The sequence below is a fragment of the Solanum pennellii genome, chromosome 6 (genome assembly GCF_001406875.1).
Source record: "Solanum pennellii chromosome 6, SPENNV200".
Lineage (NCBI taxonomy): Eukaryota > Viridiplantae > Streptophyta > Magnoliopsida > Solanales > Solanaceae > Solanum > Solanum pennellii.
This window is the reverse complement of record NC_028642.1, coordinates 59139482-59155405: the sequence shown is the minus strand read 5'-3', so window position 1 is coordinate 59155405 and position 15924 is coordinate 59139482. Positions and strand designations below refer to the sequence as shown.

At 33.2% G+C, this 15924-nt stretch overlaps 3 protein-coding genes across 3 annotated transcripts in view; 1 reads left to right on the top strand and 2 right to left on the bottom strand.

Moving 5' to 3' along the window:
* The window catches only part of LOC107021145 (RNA-directed DNA methylation 4), a 4895-nt gene extending 1543 nt beyond the window's left edge, over positions 1 to 3352 (bottom strand). The window contains exons 1-7 of the mRNA XM_015221749.2: positions 3162 to 3352; positions 2987 to 3067; positions 2265 to 2356; positions 1777 to 1845; positions 1640 to 1681; positions 302 to 453; positions 79 to 197 (exon numbers count right to left, since the gene is read on the bottom strand). Of these exons, the coding sequence (XP_015077235.1) occupies positions 79 to 197; positions 302 to 453; positions 1640 to 1681; positions 1777 to 1845; positions 2265 to 2356; positions 2987 to 3067; positions 3162 to 3264 (658 nt within the window). The 5' untranslated portion in view covers positions 3265 to 3352. The remainder of the gene's footprint in view (positions 1 to 78; positions 198 to 301; positions 454 to 1639; positions 1682 to 1776; positions 1846 to 2264; positions 2357 to 2986; positions 3068 to 3161) is intronic.
* Positions 3353 to 6249: 2897 nt separating this feature from the next.
* On the top strand, positions 6250 to 8258 carry LOC107023614 (protein LURP-one-related 7). The gene is made up of 3 exons (XM_015224361.2): positions 6250 to 6736; positions 7165 to 7377; positions 8025 to 8258. Exons 1-3 carry the CDS (start codon positions 6494 to 6496, stop codon positions 8169 to 8171), a joined length of 603 nt encoding a protein of 200 aa, XP_015079847.1. The 5' UTR covers positions 6250 to 6493; the 3' UTR covers positions 8172 to 8258.
* An 84-nt stretch (positions 8259 to 8342) lies between these two features.
* LOC107023613 lies at positions 8343 to 14589 on the bottom strand. The gene is made up of 7 exons (XM_015224360.2): positions 14161 to 14589; positions 13664 to 13827; positions 11773 to 11984; positions 10783 to 11037; positions 10558 to 10644; positions 9275 to 9447; positions 8343 to 8817 (listed from the first exon to the last, which is right to left on the bottom strand). Exons 1-7 carry the CDS (start codon positions 14514 to 14516, stop codon positions 8706 to 8708), a joined length of 1359 nt encoding a protein of 452 aa, XP_015079846.1. The 5' UTR covers positions 14517 to 14589; the 3' UTR covers positions 8343 to 8705.
* Positions 14590 to 15924: the final 1335 nt, after the last annotated feature.

The following is a 15924-nucleotide window of genomic DNA, read 5'->3' as shown; positions in this document are numbered from 1 at the left end:
GGGGGGGGGGGGGGCAGCAAATCATGAGATTGAATTTGAAAACAAATCCCTGGAAAAGGGAAGAAGCAATATAGAAACCTTGTTTCACTACGTAATTATGAATCTCTGACTCAATTTCTTCAGCAGCACTTGGCATGACTTCTCGTAAAAGAGGCAAATATTGGGACATCATCTTGTGATCTTCCAGCTCAGTAGTCCTGCATCAATGTCATAAAACCATCTCTTTTTCATTTGTGAAGGAAAAAGATAAAACATGCGACAGTAACTTATGAAGCTAGCATGTAATTACAAGAACACTTACTCTTCTTGCACTTCTCGGCCTTTTTCTTCAGTATCAACACGAATAACATCATATAGTTTACACATCTCATTCAGCTCTTCATTGTGCATTAGTTTTCTCTTCTCTTTTCTGCTTTTCCATATTTGCTCAAACCGGGCATTTTTCGACAAATCCTGAAGGAGGGAAGAGCAAGATAAACTAAATCTTAAAAAGCCTAGAAACATTTAATTAGGAGAAAAGATAAGTGAATCTACTAGACAAGAAACCACTATTAAGGTTATTCAAAACCCACTTAAGACCATAAGGTTTAAATGAATCAAGTTTGATAATATTGTAATAACGAAAAGAGCAAAGAGTGCCACCGTTGGCACAAACTTCAAAACCCAATACATGTATGAATTCAATCACATGCCCAAACCTCTAGAATACAATATAATAATAGCAAATCAGATGTGGAATTCACTAAACTAGCAACACAGTTTCATAAGCTAGATTTAGCAACAAGCACCTACAGATGCAGAGTTAAAAAAGTTTAAAAGATATGTTGTAGAATAGGCAACAAAGTTTACGACCGCACTATCATATACTAAAAATATGTTCAGATCATTTTCCACAAAGGTGATTAACAGAAAAAAAATTCTTCATCAATTTTCCCCACGCAACATTCTTTATTTTTTTTCCTTGGTAAATCCAAATATCTCAGCTAAAACTGAATAATATATTCCACTTGCTTATTTTTTTCAGACAGATATGCATATGTCATGTAAACTGTTCCTATAGATAGTTTTGTTTCTTTATATCAATATCAGAACTGTTCAAGGATAGTCATCCTTCCTTTGGTATTCAATTTTTTTCTGATTGTTAGAATTAAACAGCATTCAAGAATGTCATTTGGGTATTAACAAGCAAATTACATCCTTAACCACTATTTGATTGTAACATTCAAAAACAAATGGTACCATTGCTGGTGGGAAGTGGCATGTATCCCATGGGATTAGTTGAAGTGCACACAATCTAGACACCATATTATGAGAAAAAAGAACGTAAACTTGTATTATCTCTCTTTTACTTTTTTATCATTTATCTCCAATTAAAACACCAAACCACATTCTGTTTCGTATAGACATAAATGTATGCCCATCAACATAATGACTAACCACACTAGAAATAATTACATTTTACAAAAAGGAAAACAAGAGTTCCACAAATAAAAAGATAGAACAGCAAATTACATGCTGTGTGGCTAAATTGCTATTAACTAGTACAAGAGGAAAGATCCATCCACGAAATAGTAAGAGTGAAAAAACAAAATTGAATTACTACACAAGTAGATCTGAAGGTATAGAACTCTGGTAATACCTCTTGCGTTTGCTTTGCCTTGGCAAGTAGTTGATCTTGTTTCTGCAGATATCAATTAAGTGCATGCATTTATCATTATAATTAAGCTGAAGCTCTGGTAGATGCAAAATTCTTGGGTAAATCAAGAAAGAGCTTACCTTTTCTGTCCTAAAACTTCGCCTAATTTCAGATTTCTCTTCGACTTCTGAAGAAACTGCTGGAGCCGACTGATAAAATGCAGCTATTAGAAAACTCATTGTAGCTTCTATCAGGGTGAGAAGTAAGCTAGTTAAATAATTGCACAAACAACTCAGAAATCCTTTCAAAAGTATGGCTTGATAATACAAGTGCTACAAAATTCTCACACTTCAAGGGTACAAGTACAACAACAACATACCCAATAAGGTCCCATAAGTGGGTCTCAGGAGTGTAGGATGTATGCAGACCTTACCCCTACCCCTACCTTTGAGAGAAGAGAATTATTTCCGATAGACCCTTGTCTCAAAGAAGTGAAATCAAAGGAGGATTTGAAAGAAAATAACAACAGCAAAATAGCAAGATGAACAATGCAAAAGAAGCAACTAGTAGCAGTAAAATAGGATGTGTATATGAGAAAGTTAAAAATGTAGAATATACTACAACTAACCACAAAAGACTTCACGATATCAACAGTGACTTCTGAGCTAGTTACTGTCTCCACATGTTGCACAAGTACCTTTCTGCTCTTCAATTCCTCAACTGAAAATAATTATTAGCACATAATGGTATAGAAATCATAAAATAGAAAGACCTGGCATGTTACAATCTTAGAACTGCATTTGTTGCTATTGAACTACAATAGAAATTAGGAATCCACAAAATAACCAATTACTCATTTGAGCATATATGTAAATAACATTCAACAGACTATACCTCTGTCAACCAGCTGTCTTTCTCTACAACTTCTATCAAACATTTTCCCAATACTTCTTAGAGTTAATGGTCAAAGCACAACTAAAGTTCCCGTTTTATCTGAATTTCATATCTTAATTATAAGGTGTACGAGTTCCCTACCTGAAATATCACCAACTATTATTTATCAAAACACACTTCAACTATCCGTTGTTCTGTTGCCCAATCTGAAATACTAACATCATTCAGGTAGGAAAAGGATACAATTGATAGTTGAGGTGTCTTCTTATAAATCGTTGGTGATAGTAACTCAAACCTATTTGATTCTGCACCTAAGAAACTCGAAAAACTGAGACATTTGAAATACTTCAACCTACTTTTTAACTACAAAAGTAATTTTAGATACTATATAAATTCAAAAAATGTCCGAATTCTCATGTTGAACTTTAAAGTGTTAACCATCAAAATTTTACAAACCTCTACTAGAAGATTCATCAATTGAAAGCTTTGCAAAGTCGAGCAACGGTCGTTTGGCTGGCCTCTCATTGATTTCAAGCCCTGGCGGTGCACAACAATTGGAATAATCGAAAAGTTAAGCTTCGAATAAACCGAAAATAACGAAAGATTGACTGTGAAAAACCCTAGAACTTACAGAAAGCGTCAAGTCGAGACTGGAAAGCTTTTCTCTTAACCCTAACAACGACGAGCTTGTCTTCCTTCGCCGGAACAGAAGAACTCTCCCCGACTGCAGCCATTGATGCCGGAAAGAATGTCAGCGGCGGTGTTTCCTGAGCTACTTCGACTTACATAATGGGACTTCACAGTATATTATATGAAGCTGGTGGCAAGTTTTACAGAAAATAAAAATATAAATGTTTTTTTTTTGTCTAATGATATACTCCCAATTATTGAATTTTTTATCTTTTTTTTTATTATTATTAGGAAAACTCCCTTTTTAATTTATTTTTTACGCAGCATTTTATAAATAGATAAAAAAATTTACTATTATGTATAATTATTTATTTATTAAATTCTTTTTGTCTTCAAGCTAAGAAAAAACTGGAGAAAGTTCTCGTATGTTCATGTTTATTGTTTATATATATTTTATTTTTTTAGTGAAAAATTTAGCTCGTTTATTGTATATTATCGTTAACATACCTTTGCATGAAGAATCAGAGATTGAAAGCTTAGCAAAATCAAGCAATGGTCGTTTAAGTGGCCTCTCACTTATTTCACTCCCTGTCGATGCATAAGAACTGAATCGATTGAAAAAATATGATTCGAAACAAACTGAAAAATAACAAAATGTGGACGGTGAAAAACCCCTAAAACTCACGTAATGTGTCACGGCAAGATTGGAATCTTTTTCGATCAGAACTACTGGTGGCGGACGGGTCATCTTTAGACGGACTTCCGATAATTGCAGACATTGCTGGGAAGAAACTTTACGGCAAAGTTTCACGCGTTTCGTCAGTATAATTATCGAGATTGTCAGTACTTATTTTTCACAGAAATTTGACATTTATCACGTCATCAAAAAATAATAATAAAAAGATGATCTGTCAAAATATAAATTATTTGATTTATTTAAGTTAAAACATTGTTTTAGAAAATCAAGTATAAATAAAACATTGGAGTATAATTCTTTCACACTGATGTACTTACATCAAGTATACATTTTTTAAAATTTAGGATAGATCTTATTTTACAAAATATAAATTTATGTATAATTGAAATCATATTTCTAATGTAAAATTTTATTTTTGAATTGGAGATTTAAATCAGTGTTCAAATGAGAATATTATAAACATACATTGATTTTATAAAACTTTAAAGTAAAATTTCAAATTTTATAATCAAACACATATGAAGCTGTAGATCTTCTGTCATTGTTACATGAGAAAGAAATTATCAAAGAAAGTTCAAAATAACAATAAAATTATCTTTATATTATTTATAAGCCATGAATTTAATTCATCAAATAATCTATATAATTATATAAAGCTTGATATAAAAAAGGTGATGTGACACCTTTCTATGGTCAGCATTTAAATTTATCTTTATTTTTACTTTTTTATTTTAATTGCATTTTTATTTCATTTCTACTACTAATAAAATAACAACTAACAAAAATTTCATAAAACTCAATTAAACATTAAATTGCAGTAAAGACTCAATTAAATCTGATTGTAGCCCAAATTGTGTCATTCCTTCATTTAACCTAGAAGGATTTATGAAAATAAATAGATAACAATAAAGATGAGATCATGAGAATAAAATAAAATATAACGTAAAAGAGGAATCAAAAAAGGTTTTAGAAATGGGTTAAATAGTATCAACAAATATTATTTAAAATAATTTAACATTCAATTAGGTACAATTAATGCATACAATACTCATTTATTTGTAATTTATACACTCAAATCCGTTTAATTTTTTTTATCACTATAAATATCAATGAAAATCTTTTTCACTTCAGAACATTCTTCCTTTTTTATTCAATATTTTTCTTCTCAAATCTTCATTATAATTACTAATTTACTCCTTCATATGGAACTCTATTTAAAAAAAAAAAAAAAAGAAGCATTTTTGCAAGTGTGTACATAGTTTTAATGTAGATGTAAATGTAATAATTTTATTTTTTATGGGATAAATCATGTTTTATGATAAAGTCTTAACATAATTGTATTGATTTCTTAATGAATTTTGATAATTCACACAAACTTGAAGTATACGTTATTATTAGCTACGTATCAAAATTTGTTACTCTTTTTAAAATTAAATTGTTGCAAGGTTATATATAGTTATAGTGTAATTGAAATAAGACTTGAAGAATATTTAACATTAGCTATAAATACAATTTTGTTTCTTTTAAAATTAATTTGTTGCAAGTAAGTACATAGTTATATTGTGAACTGAAATACAATAATTTCATTTTCTAGGTTAAATTTCCTATTATAATTTTAGAAATAATTATATTAATTTCATATTGCATTTTGAATTATTGTGTACATGTTTCTGAAATAAATGACATTGTTAGAAAATATGGGTATCTCTTTTATCCCAAAATAATTATATATAATTAAAATTAGGCAAATAAGAGTGGTGTGAAATTTTTCTTTGCCCGGCAATTTTATTATTCTTTTTATTTATTTTTCATAATTATTTTATTTTAAAGATTCATCATCATCTCTACAATCTTTTTTATCATACTGTAGCTTTGCTATCTGAAAGAGAATTATAACGAACTTGAAAAGCTCGTTAAGAATTTAAAAAAAATATAACATATGAAGTCTTGCTGGATAAATCTTTATCATTCACAAATCACAAGTATTTTAATATATTTGAATCATCATTTATCTAATAATAATTTTTTCTCCTTCCAAGTAGAATTTTAATATTATAGCAAACCACACTTGAAAGTTGACATGTTATAAAATAACTATATATATAACATTTAAAGAATTTTCAAAACGATCAACATAATAATTTATAATAAATTGAAGTAGTAAATTGATTTCTAATTAATAATATATTAATTTAAATAAATAATCATACCGTACGAAGCGCAATTAAATTTATTAGTTATTAATATATAATATAGTAAACTAATTATTTACATCATATTCCTTAAAATAGACCTATTTAGGAACGCAAAGTATTTTGTACATTAAACTTCTTCGCATGCAAAGGAAAATTTTAGGGAAATGAAATATATGTCAAATTATCAGATTTCTTTAATATTAAATTCATCAAATTGAAATATTTTCCAACTCATCTCCTTTATTCGATTATAATTACAATATAAAAAATATCCCTTGTTGCCAAAAGTAATTTATAAAGTTAAATTCGTCCGACTTTTAATTTGATTCTTGTCGAAGCAAAACGCCGGCGAACTCCGGTCATTGCCACCGTCATCTTCAAAATTTTCCGTCTCTTTTGGTGGAGTTATCCTAACGGAGTTCGTCAATTTTAAGCTGGTTGATGGAAACCACTGCTACGCCGGAGGAGTGGCCGCCGGACGGGCAATTTCCATTTGATCTTTTTGTATCGAAGACGTATAAGTCCTTCTGGGATGCTGGAAACATCCAATTTACCGATGCTGTTGGTAATTTGTTCTTCAGCGTTGACCGTCGTCAACCTCAGAATTCGGCAGCCCAGACCCACCCTCAAAAACTAATTCTCGATGCATCGGACAATACCCTGATTCGCTTAGTTCGATTAACTGTAAGTTTTCTTAATTGATAATAAAAAAAAAAACAAGTTTATAGTCAGAAACTGCTTCTTTATGCATCTGATAGTACTGTCATTTGAATAGTTCCATTATCTTTCTCTGTTGTTGATTCTAATTTATTGAGACAATGTTTAGCTGTTTACATTACGAAGGAAGAACAATTACTAAAAGGAAGCTCATTTCTATGTGCAAATGGTTCTTTTGTGATAACAATGTTGAATGTAGACGTGAAGGAGTTGCTCAGATGTGAAACGCATAAGGTTGAGTTCATAGGGAGGGGTAGAAAGAATGTAGAATGTATACTAAAATAATTTGAATGCATTGATATCATCTCTTAAAATGATGAAGCAAAAGCGTTTGTTTGTATGGTTGTTTATCTTCTTAAGACGTCGTGTGATGTTATGTCTGTCTTGTCTTGTAGAAAGGATCATGGCAAGGCTTTATGGTAAGTGATAATGAAGAAAAGGAGTTGATGTTCAGTGTGAATAAGACGCTAAATACATTTACTAAACTAGAGTTTGACATATTCCTTGGTGATGGACATGTTGAAGGCGCAGAGGCTGATCTTAAGATGAAAGGTTCCGCCTTCAAGAGATCATGCACCATCTACAAAGGCAATTCCATAGTAGCTGAGGTATTAATATACTAGTATATAGCAAGTTAAATAGTTAACGTACAGTTATCCAAGACCTATGCTAGTGGATGGTGGTCGAGACTCAATAGAAAAAAAGAAAAGAGCAGCTAATGAAACTCAAGTTTTATGGGAGGAAAATCACTATGATTCCCTGCTTTGAATGAACTTTACGCCTCTTGTGCTGACCCAGGCTAACAAAGGCTCTGAGCTGTATCTTTCCCCTCCTATTGAACGCTGCTCCTTCCCTTGAACATTGTTCCTGTGTCCTACAGAAACATCTATCTTATCAAGGAAAAGCTCAAATGTATCATACCTTAAATCCTAGACTGTCAAAGAAACAATCAAAGTTGAGCCTATAGAAACATAGCATGATAAAATAGACTTCCTACCCTAACTTGATACTGGATCCGGAACTAACTATTTCCTACAGATAGCAGTATAATATCTCGTCATTGATCATTGTAACATTTTCTCATGTATTCATTGTTCCCTGGTAGATCCATACATGTAGGAAACTATGTTTATGGTCGTGTTGGAAGGTGTAGATTTTGACTGAATTCTTTAGATCTACACAGATCCTTAATGTGTTCTTATTTCATGTTTGTCACATGTTGAGTTTTAACCTGCTTCATTGTGCTTGAATGCAGACTAGCCTTATGTACACACTTGGGTTCAGGAAGCATTTCATTCCAAGGAACAGATTTCGAGTAACCATATTTCCCGGTTTTACTGAGCTTAGCCTTGTTGTGGCTTTGGTTGTAGTATTTTTTGACAAACAGAAATTTTGGCTATAAAAAGGTTGAGCCTCTCAGTGTAACAAAGATAATTAAATCCTCATTCCTTTTCATTTCATATGACAATGTTTCAGTGTTTTCTTCTCCTACATAAAATTTCAAAAGATGAGCAAACAATTGTCACATATCAAGAAGACATTATTGTGGGAACCATGATCGAATCCATCTTGCTAAGGATAAAGCCTAAAAATTCGAAAGGTTTAATGTATTGCGCAATTACAACATTATTGAATAAATACACCAGGTCAGAAAAACAAGCAAAAGAAACTGGAAAGAACAATAGCCCAGTGTAATGATGTATATATGAATCTGCGGTTACGTTCTGGATATCAAAGCATACAAACACAGGCAGTATACGCCTAAGCTAGCCTAGAGTACAGAGCAAAATTTCAAGAAGTAAACCTCACTTAGAGAGTTGGTCAAGAAAGCAGCCAGATTATTTGTTGCTGAGAATGACCGGATTCACAGAGCACTAACAGATGCAATACAGGTTAAAATCTCAAAGTTATCTGTTGAAGATCGATTCTTTGTGGTTCATCTCATGAAAGGAACCAGCCATCTCATTTCTGCGCCATTTCCATTTGAAAGATAATAGATTTTCTTCCAGCTTTGTTCTGTAAATGCCTCACGCTGAATGAGTCGTTGTCTGTGAAATGAGAAAATTACACAAGGAGAGTTAGTATTAAACAGTGTTGTTCTGTGGCCACATAACATAAGATAGCTTTACGAAGCAGACCTTCAACTAAGTTATAAATACTAAAAAATAACTCTATGTTCCTTCTCTGGGCATTCCATAGTTCTTTGTTTTTCTTTTGTCGTTTTCAAAGAAATGGTTCAAACTTTTTTACATGGTTTTTCTTCTTCCACTGTTTATTTGCTTGTGTTTCCTTTTGATAAATCAATTGTTCATTCTTTTTCCTTCTTTTTGCGGGAAATTCAATTGTTCACTTCCTTTTCCTTATTTAATATTTCAAATGTTCTTTTGTTCCTTTTCTTGTTCAATCGTAAGTTCTATTTTCTTCAGTATTTATGTAGTGAGTGAATGGTCACAACAGAATCCTCGCTATTCACTCTTTCTTAGGTATTATGAGGTATGTGCATACCTCAGGTAGTAATGACAAACTGATGCAGCTTCATCCACACTATAACGTGGGAAATTGACGCGAGCATCTGCAGGAACATCTGGCAAGTCTTTACGCAGCTTCCCTACAGCAGTTGAATGCGAGAAAGCACCCACCATCATATTGTCATGAATCATGGACCTAAATGCATTCACCTGCATATGATGGGACTATGTCAGTGACCACACTTAAACAGGCAAGCTACAGTAATAAGATAATTTTAACAAAATGTAACGATTTATCAAAAAAATTTACAGCCATGCCAAAAAAAAATAAGATGCATACTTAGTTGCTTATCAATGATCAGATCTCTTGCAGTTAAGTGAAAAGGTGCTACTTGTCAAGTGTATCAAATAATTGGAACAAGGCATTGCACAAATTGACTTGTAAGCATTTATGGCACTGACAGAAGAAAGACAGCTAATATGCACACCAAAGAATTGATGTATGCCACTGTCAGGCTAACAAAGGCTCCGAGCTCCAAAAAATCAACCACAACCATCTATGCATTGTGGTGTAGCCTCTTCGCATCAAAGTCAAGTTCTGAGTCCATGTCAGCGAAACAGACCTGTAATGACTCTAGAGAGCTCTTTGCTTTACTCCTTTACGAGTCAATACCATGAGGCAAGAAGGGGACTTTTCATATTAATTTTTTGACTTTGCTCAGCCATCCATCTCCTTTCTAAACATAACTACACTAGAAACATATCCTAATAATTCAGAATAAGAACACATAATAATCACATTAAAAGAGCATTTTCCATATGTTACACCAATAAGGATGGCACTACAGGCAGTATCACGAAAATTTGGTTGACATTTTGTGTAAACACTACATTCTCATTGGTTACAATACGACATAGGTCACTAGTTTTGTCCACCTCATGCATCTAAGTGAAGTCTATTGAGTCTGTCCTAGTTTCAAATTGGGAGCCAGCACAGGAAATTCCCAATTCCTGATGAATCCTCAAAACTTCCCAAGATATTCCGTCAAACTTTCTTCGTAACAGTTACGTTTTATATTCTCGGTGTTCCCAACCACAATGCTCGTGAAATGTGGAATCAGAAAGAGGATGCATACACGGTATAATTTGCTCCAAGGAAATCCTCCTAGATCCAATTTAGCAGACTAACATAATTATATTAAACGCAATGTGTTGTTGTTTAAAATCAAAAATAGACTGATAGCCAAGAAAACAAAGGCAGGAGAACTGCGTGAATAATTAACAAAGCAACATTTTTGAACACTTAATAGAACAGCTTACAGTTGCAAGTTCTCTAGCATGAATAGGTCGGCAAGAACGAACAGTTACTGGCTCCTCATACTCGCTGAATGTGAACCAACTGTTGTACTGTCCATGACCAAAAGAAAAATCAGGAAAAGGGATGCATGATCAATATCAATAGAAAAAGGAAATTAACCCTAACCCAGGAATGATTCAAGGGATAGAAACAAGAGGCAAAGTCACAGCGAAGAGTATTTTTCTCACTTGATCAACGACAATAAGAACAGGCACGTCCTTGACAAGGGATAATTCTTCCCTCAAACGAACTAGCACCCCAACAGCTGCGTGAGTCGAATTAAGCCCGACCTGAACCAGGTCAAGAAGAGTATAATCTTCTGGTATTTGTACCACATCAGCACCCTTCATCCATCCAACACCAGCTCCCTCTCCCAATGGAATAGGTTCAAAAATTTTGCAGGGTACTTTTTGGAGGTGATCCTTATTATACTTCAAGAAATCCTGAAATGAGAGAAAAATTAGATCCCGATGTTTAATTCTTAGACTTGTAAGCAAATACTTCTCCAGAAACAACTAGCACAAGATACTATATGAAAAAAGCAGATAAATATATGGATAATATCAGGAATTTGGTATCAATCTTATTTGTTTGAATATAGAAGTTAGGGTAGACCTGCACATGTATATACCTTACAAAAAATTCACTTTCATGTTTATGGAATAGGATTAAAATGAAAGAGATCCTTAACACAAAGTCAAGCACTAGATGGAGGAGATAGAGTAATAGTGAAGTCACGGGGAAAACATGCAGAAATGGTGATCCATATTTGCTAAATGACATTGAAGAACAGTTTCAGATTCTTTTCTTCTAAAGCAGTGTATGAAGATCCACTAGGTATACATAGCAGAGCCAAGTTAGACGATTTCCGAGTATATCCTACTAGCAGATATTTTTCTCACATCCTGGTGGGCTAAACTGTTTCTGCATAAATTATGTAATATTTGAAACAATAAGTAAAGAGAAGCTGGGTTCATTCAGTTACAGAAGACGAAAATGTATTACAGTATCAATTAACAATAACAACATACCCACGGTAATCCCACAAGTAGTGTCTGGGGAGATAAGATGTACGCAAATCTAAGGTCCACCCTATCTTTGCTGACAATATCAATTACCAAATGAAATTTAACTAGTCAAACTATGTTTCATATATTAGAAAAAGTACAATTTCTTGCCTGGAGAACATTTGCTGCTTGCACAGGAGTATCCCATAATCCTGTTTTAGGATTTTTATAGAAAAAGCCTCCATGAGTCCATTCTCGGCCTTTAGGAACATAAAGAACTAGCCAACCTTCATCACGTGCCCAATTAACAAGCATTGCAAGGGCAATACTCTTACCAGAACTCACAGGCCCATCTAATACAACTTGCTTTCGAGCTTTGAGACCTGCAAGTTGAGGAACATCGTCAATCATTCTCCTAAACATGAGTTCAGTAAAATCAGCTCATAAACAACAGACTTTCTTCGGATATCAATTGAAGTGGAACACATAGCATAGCAGGGTACAATTTAAATCTTCTTTCTTAAGATAAATTAATCGATCTTCTTCAAATTATTGCACAACTATAAGTTGAGACATAAAAACTACTTTCGGTGTCACTAGGCCTCTGCATACTCTTGACATCATTATAGAGGATTTCATCCAAGGAAAGGAAAAATAATTTCCAAGGACTAGGTAAAAGAGAAATAACAAAAGAAGAAAATTCATGAGGTCTCAAGTTCGAATCCAAGTGAAGAAAAAAACACTACGTGATTTATCCTCATGTGCCCAAACATTGGTGTGCAGAGTTACATAGTGCCTGTTAGCTGGTGGAGATAGCGGTACCCGGTGGAATTAGTTGAGGTGCGCAAGCTAGCCCATACACCACCATCATTTAAAAAAAGTGAAGCTACTTAATTTCAAAAAAAAAAAAGTGAAGCTACTGAGTGCAGTTTATTAAGAAACAGTAAAATCTGGTAATGTAAGGGCAGTTTTATTTTCAAAATGATCCATGAGTCCTGGGCAGAGACTCAGCTTTAGCTCTGAGATGATAAATCAATTAAGTTTTGATACTTCTGCAAGCAGCAAAAGAAGGGACATAATGGCAGCTTTACTTGTAAACCAATGCAGATATTAGGAGGAGAGAAAGCGCAGGTGATAAATGTAATGTAAATTATCGAACTGTCTTTCTCCTTCCTTCCGTGGGAAGATATACTCTAGGGTTTAGCTTAAATTGTATTTCCTACTCAACGTGTACTCTTTTCCAAATTTGAGGACATTGACTTCTCCCCTCATACTTCAAGAAAAGGAAAATCATTTTAATTTTAAAAATGAGAAAAACAATGTGGAATGATGAGTTCTCTTTGTAGATGAGCAACGCATAATTTGTGGGTTTAAGGCACGTCACAGGTTCAAACTCTACTGCCAACAAAAGAATGGTATATTAAGTGGAGAAGGGTAGAGCGGCAGGTCCATTATCCACTGAGTGTTGAACCGTACACCACTGATCTTCAGCTTCAGGGACTTCTCGGTTATAAAAAAATACTTCTTTGGTAGATCAAGTCTTTAAACAACCTTCCACACTGATGCAAACCATCTAAAACTTTTTAAAGTGAATTTTTCCATCCTATAAAACCACGTTCTGCAACCATCTGGATATGATTTCTTGAAGAGTTCATATTGCTGAATGTATTCTTATGAATTGAAGCTCATACCTCCAAATTACTCTCTTCAGTCAGTTCCAGCAAACTAGTTCAATCTAACCTTCTGCTGAAGGCTTAATTACTGATTATAAATCAACAAACTTGAAGAAACCAAATTCGCTTTAGTCAATCAATTATGCTGGAAGCCAAGTAAGTTGGGTCCAGCTACATGAATCATATGTAACCATCTAGTCCATTATTCAATACTAAGTATTCAAGACAGACTAAGGGTTCTATAAAAGTAGATATTGATACTCCACTTAACCACATTTCACATGAGTACTCCTGGAAAATACAACTCTTTTCGATCATAACTCATTATATCTGGTAAGACAGAAAGTGGACCTTTAAACATATTCAGCACAAAAAGACAAAGAACACACCTTTAGTATTAGATTGCGAAGTAGGATCAACAACCATTCTAAAATTATCTCGAAGATCCAGAAAACTCTGGCGTATTAGCAATGCATCTCTCATAGAGTCACCAAATTCCTTAAGCATCCCCACTGGTAAACCCTCCGGCAAAACTCTATCCAGCTCTTCCCTCCTATAACAAACATTTCATGAGTACAGAGACAAACCACCTTAGCAAGTAAATCCAAAACTTTAATTCCACGTGTAAGCGCCAACACTACACCCACTAAAGCTTTGTTACAATTTGCACAGGTTAAGTATAAGCATATTTTTCACTCCAATATATAGTTTGAGCCGATCAAAAACATTTTTTCTAAGATACAGTTCAAGCTAAAGGCAATTGGTGCAGAACATTTTTTCTAAGATACAGTTCAAGCTAAAGGCAATTGGAGCATTAACTACTCGAAAAAACACATCTTCACTCGTCAATGCAGGCCTAATAATGTCTGAACAGAGAAAGATGTACCTGAATTTCATGTAAGTACATGTATCTTTTTTGGTAAGCTCAGAAATAGAAGCTGCGGAAGTGAATAGTGGACGACCATCTGGACCTATATCCAGTGATTTATCCTTCTCGTCTTCTTTGAGAGCGCGTGCACGAAGATCCTTATTGAGCGTTTCAGCAGCTTTGGCACCTGCTGCAGCATTTTCGTGTTTTATATCCGGTCTGAAGTTGGGTTTCTTCGGGTGTGTGCTTGTCGCGAAGGTTCTGGAAGAAGAGACCTTAGAATATGCTGAGATTGCTGCCGGTATACGGATGTCTCCGGTGGTGGGATGGGATTTCGCCGCCGTAGCGGCTGACCGGAGTATTGACCGGAGCATTTCTTCAGGGTTTTGGAACTCAAGGGTTTTAGCCGGCGAATGCTTCAGTAGTGTTTTTGCATTTGATGAGATTGGGAAATTTGAAAAAACATTGAGGATATTTTTGTCCAAACAAAAAGTATGGGTTAAGCCCAAATGGTGAGGTCCATTTAGATACTGAGTGACTATTTGCACTGTATAGCCTTTTTTAGGCCACTATTTAAATTAGGTCCCTATTAGCTTAGTGGCTAAATCGAAAAGTGATAAACTCCAAAATTTGAATGATTATTTTTCAGATGAATTTAGTTCACTAATCAAACCAGGGAGATAATTCATAATTAGATATAAATTATTTCATCGAAATATATAATAATGTAGAATCCAAATTTAGAATGGTAACTCGTTCATAATAGCAAGTTAAATCGTACCAATACATTTTAACAAAACAATATTATTATATAGTATCAACACATAGTTAAACTAACCAAAAACATTTTATATGTAAAAAAATGTGATTGAATCTCTCATTGAGCACATAAATGAATCTACAATGTAGACTAAAAGATAAAGTGATATAATATATTAAAATGTGTTAAATGTTAATTAATGTCAAGTATTATAAAAGTTCTTTATAACGTCAATAAATAGATTAAAATTTATTTAAATAATAGAAAACATATTATGTGAGACAAAATTTTATTAAATATTTCTTTAATCATTTGAATCAATTTTTACACCGTCTTATATCTTTATATCTTCCTATACTCTACTTGATCCTCACTTTCTCTTGAACAGGGAAAGAACATCATAACAATAGCTTCAATTAAATAAGCTTATCAAGACTACCATTCAATTTAAGCAAATAGTGTTTAAATTGAATAGCGTATTAGTTTATTATAACAAGTTAAAAACTACATTAATCATTACTTATAATACAAATACTATATGAGACCTAATTTGTTTGCACTTAATAGATGCATTAATCTTAATAATTCAGATTCAACAAATTAAGTATGTTTGGTTTTTATGTCTGAATCTGAATCATTCAGATTCAACCCATTAAGTCTATTTGTTTTATTTTTTTTAAAAGTCTCTTAATGGGTCTGAAGTGGTTTGAACAAATGAAATTTGTAAGTAGCTCTTAGTAACATTCAGACTTATTTAATAAGTTATCAAATAATAAATTGATCGCTTATCTGCTCATAACTAAAAACTTTATTTCTCTCCATTTTCAACCAAACACCATTTTTTCTCTCGTGAACTGGTAAGTTTTCATTAATCCTTTTAAGTATTTTTTTTATTTATAATTTTCTTGTATTGACGTGTGTCAAGAACACTAATTGCAATAATACTTTTGGTGTATTGTTGTTTATCAAAGTTTTTAAATGAAAAAATAGTACTCAAGTCATGATTATTAATACTTTTTTTT

Excerpts from the sequence above, each read along its gene's own strand:
- LOC107023614 (XM_015224361.2), top strand. The coding sequence starts at position 6,494 with ATGGAAACCACTGCTACGCCGGAGGAGTGGCCGCCGGACGGGCAATTT. Across the intron at positions 6,737-7,164 it reads TTCGCTTAGTTCGATTAACT|AAAGGATCATGGCAAGGCTT; the intron begins GTAAGTTTTCTT and ends CTTGTCTTGTAG. Across the intron at positions 7,378-8,024 it reads GCAATTCCATAGTAGCTGAG|ACTAGCCTTATGTACACACT; the intron begins GTATTAATATAC and ends GCTTGAATGCAG.
- LOC107023613 (XM_015224360.2), bottom strand. The coding sequence starts at position 14,516 with ATGCTCCGGTCAATACTCCGGTCAGCCGCTACGGCGGCGAAATCCCAT. Across the intron at positions 13,828-14,160 it reads TGTACTTACATGAAATTCAG|GAGGGAAGAGCTGGATAGAG; the intron begins GTACATCTTTCT and ends TGTTTGTTATAG. Across the intron at positions 10,645-10,782 it reads TTCTTATTGTCGTTGATCAA|TACAACAGTTGGTTCACATT; the intron begins GTGAGAAAAATA and ends GGTCATGGACAG.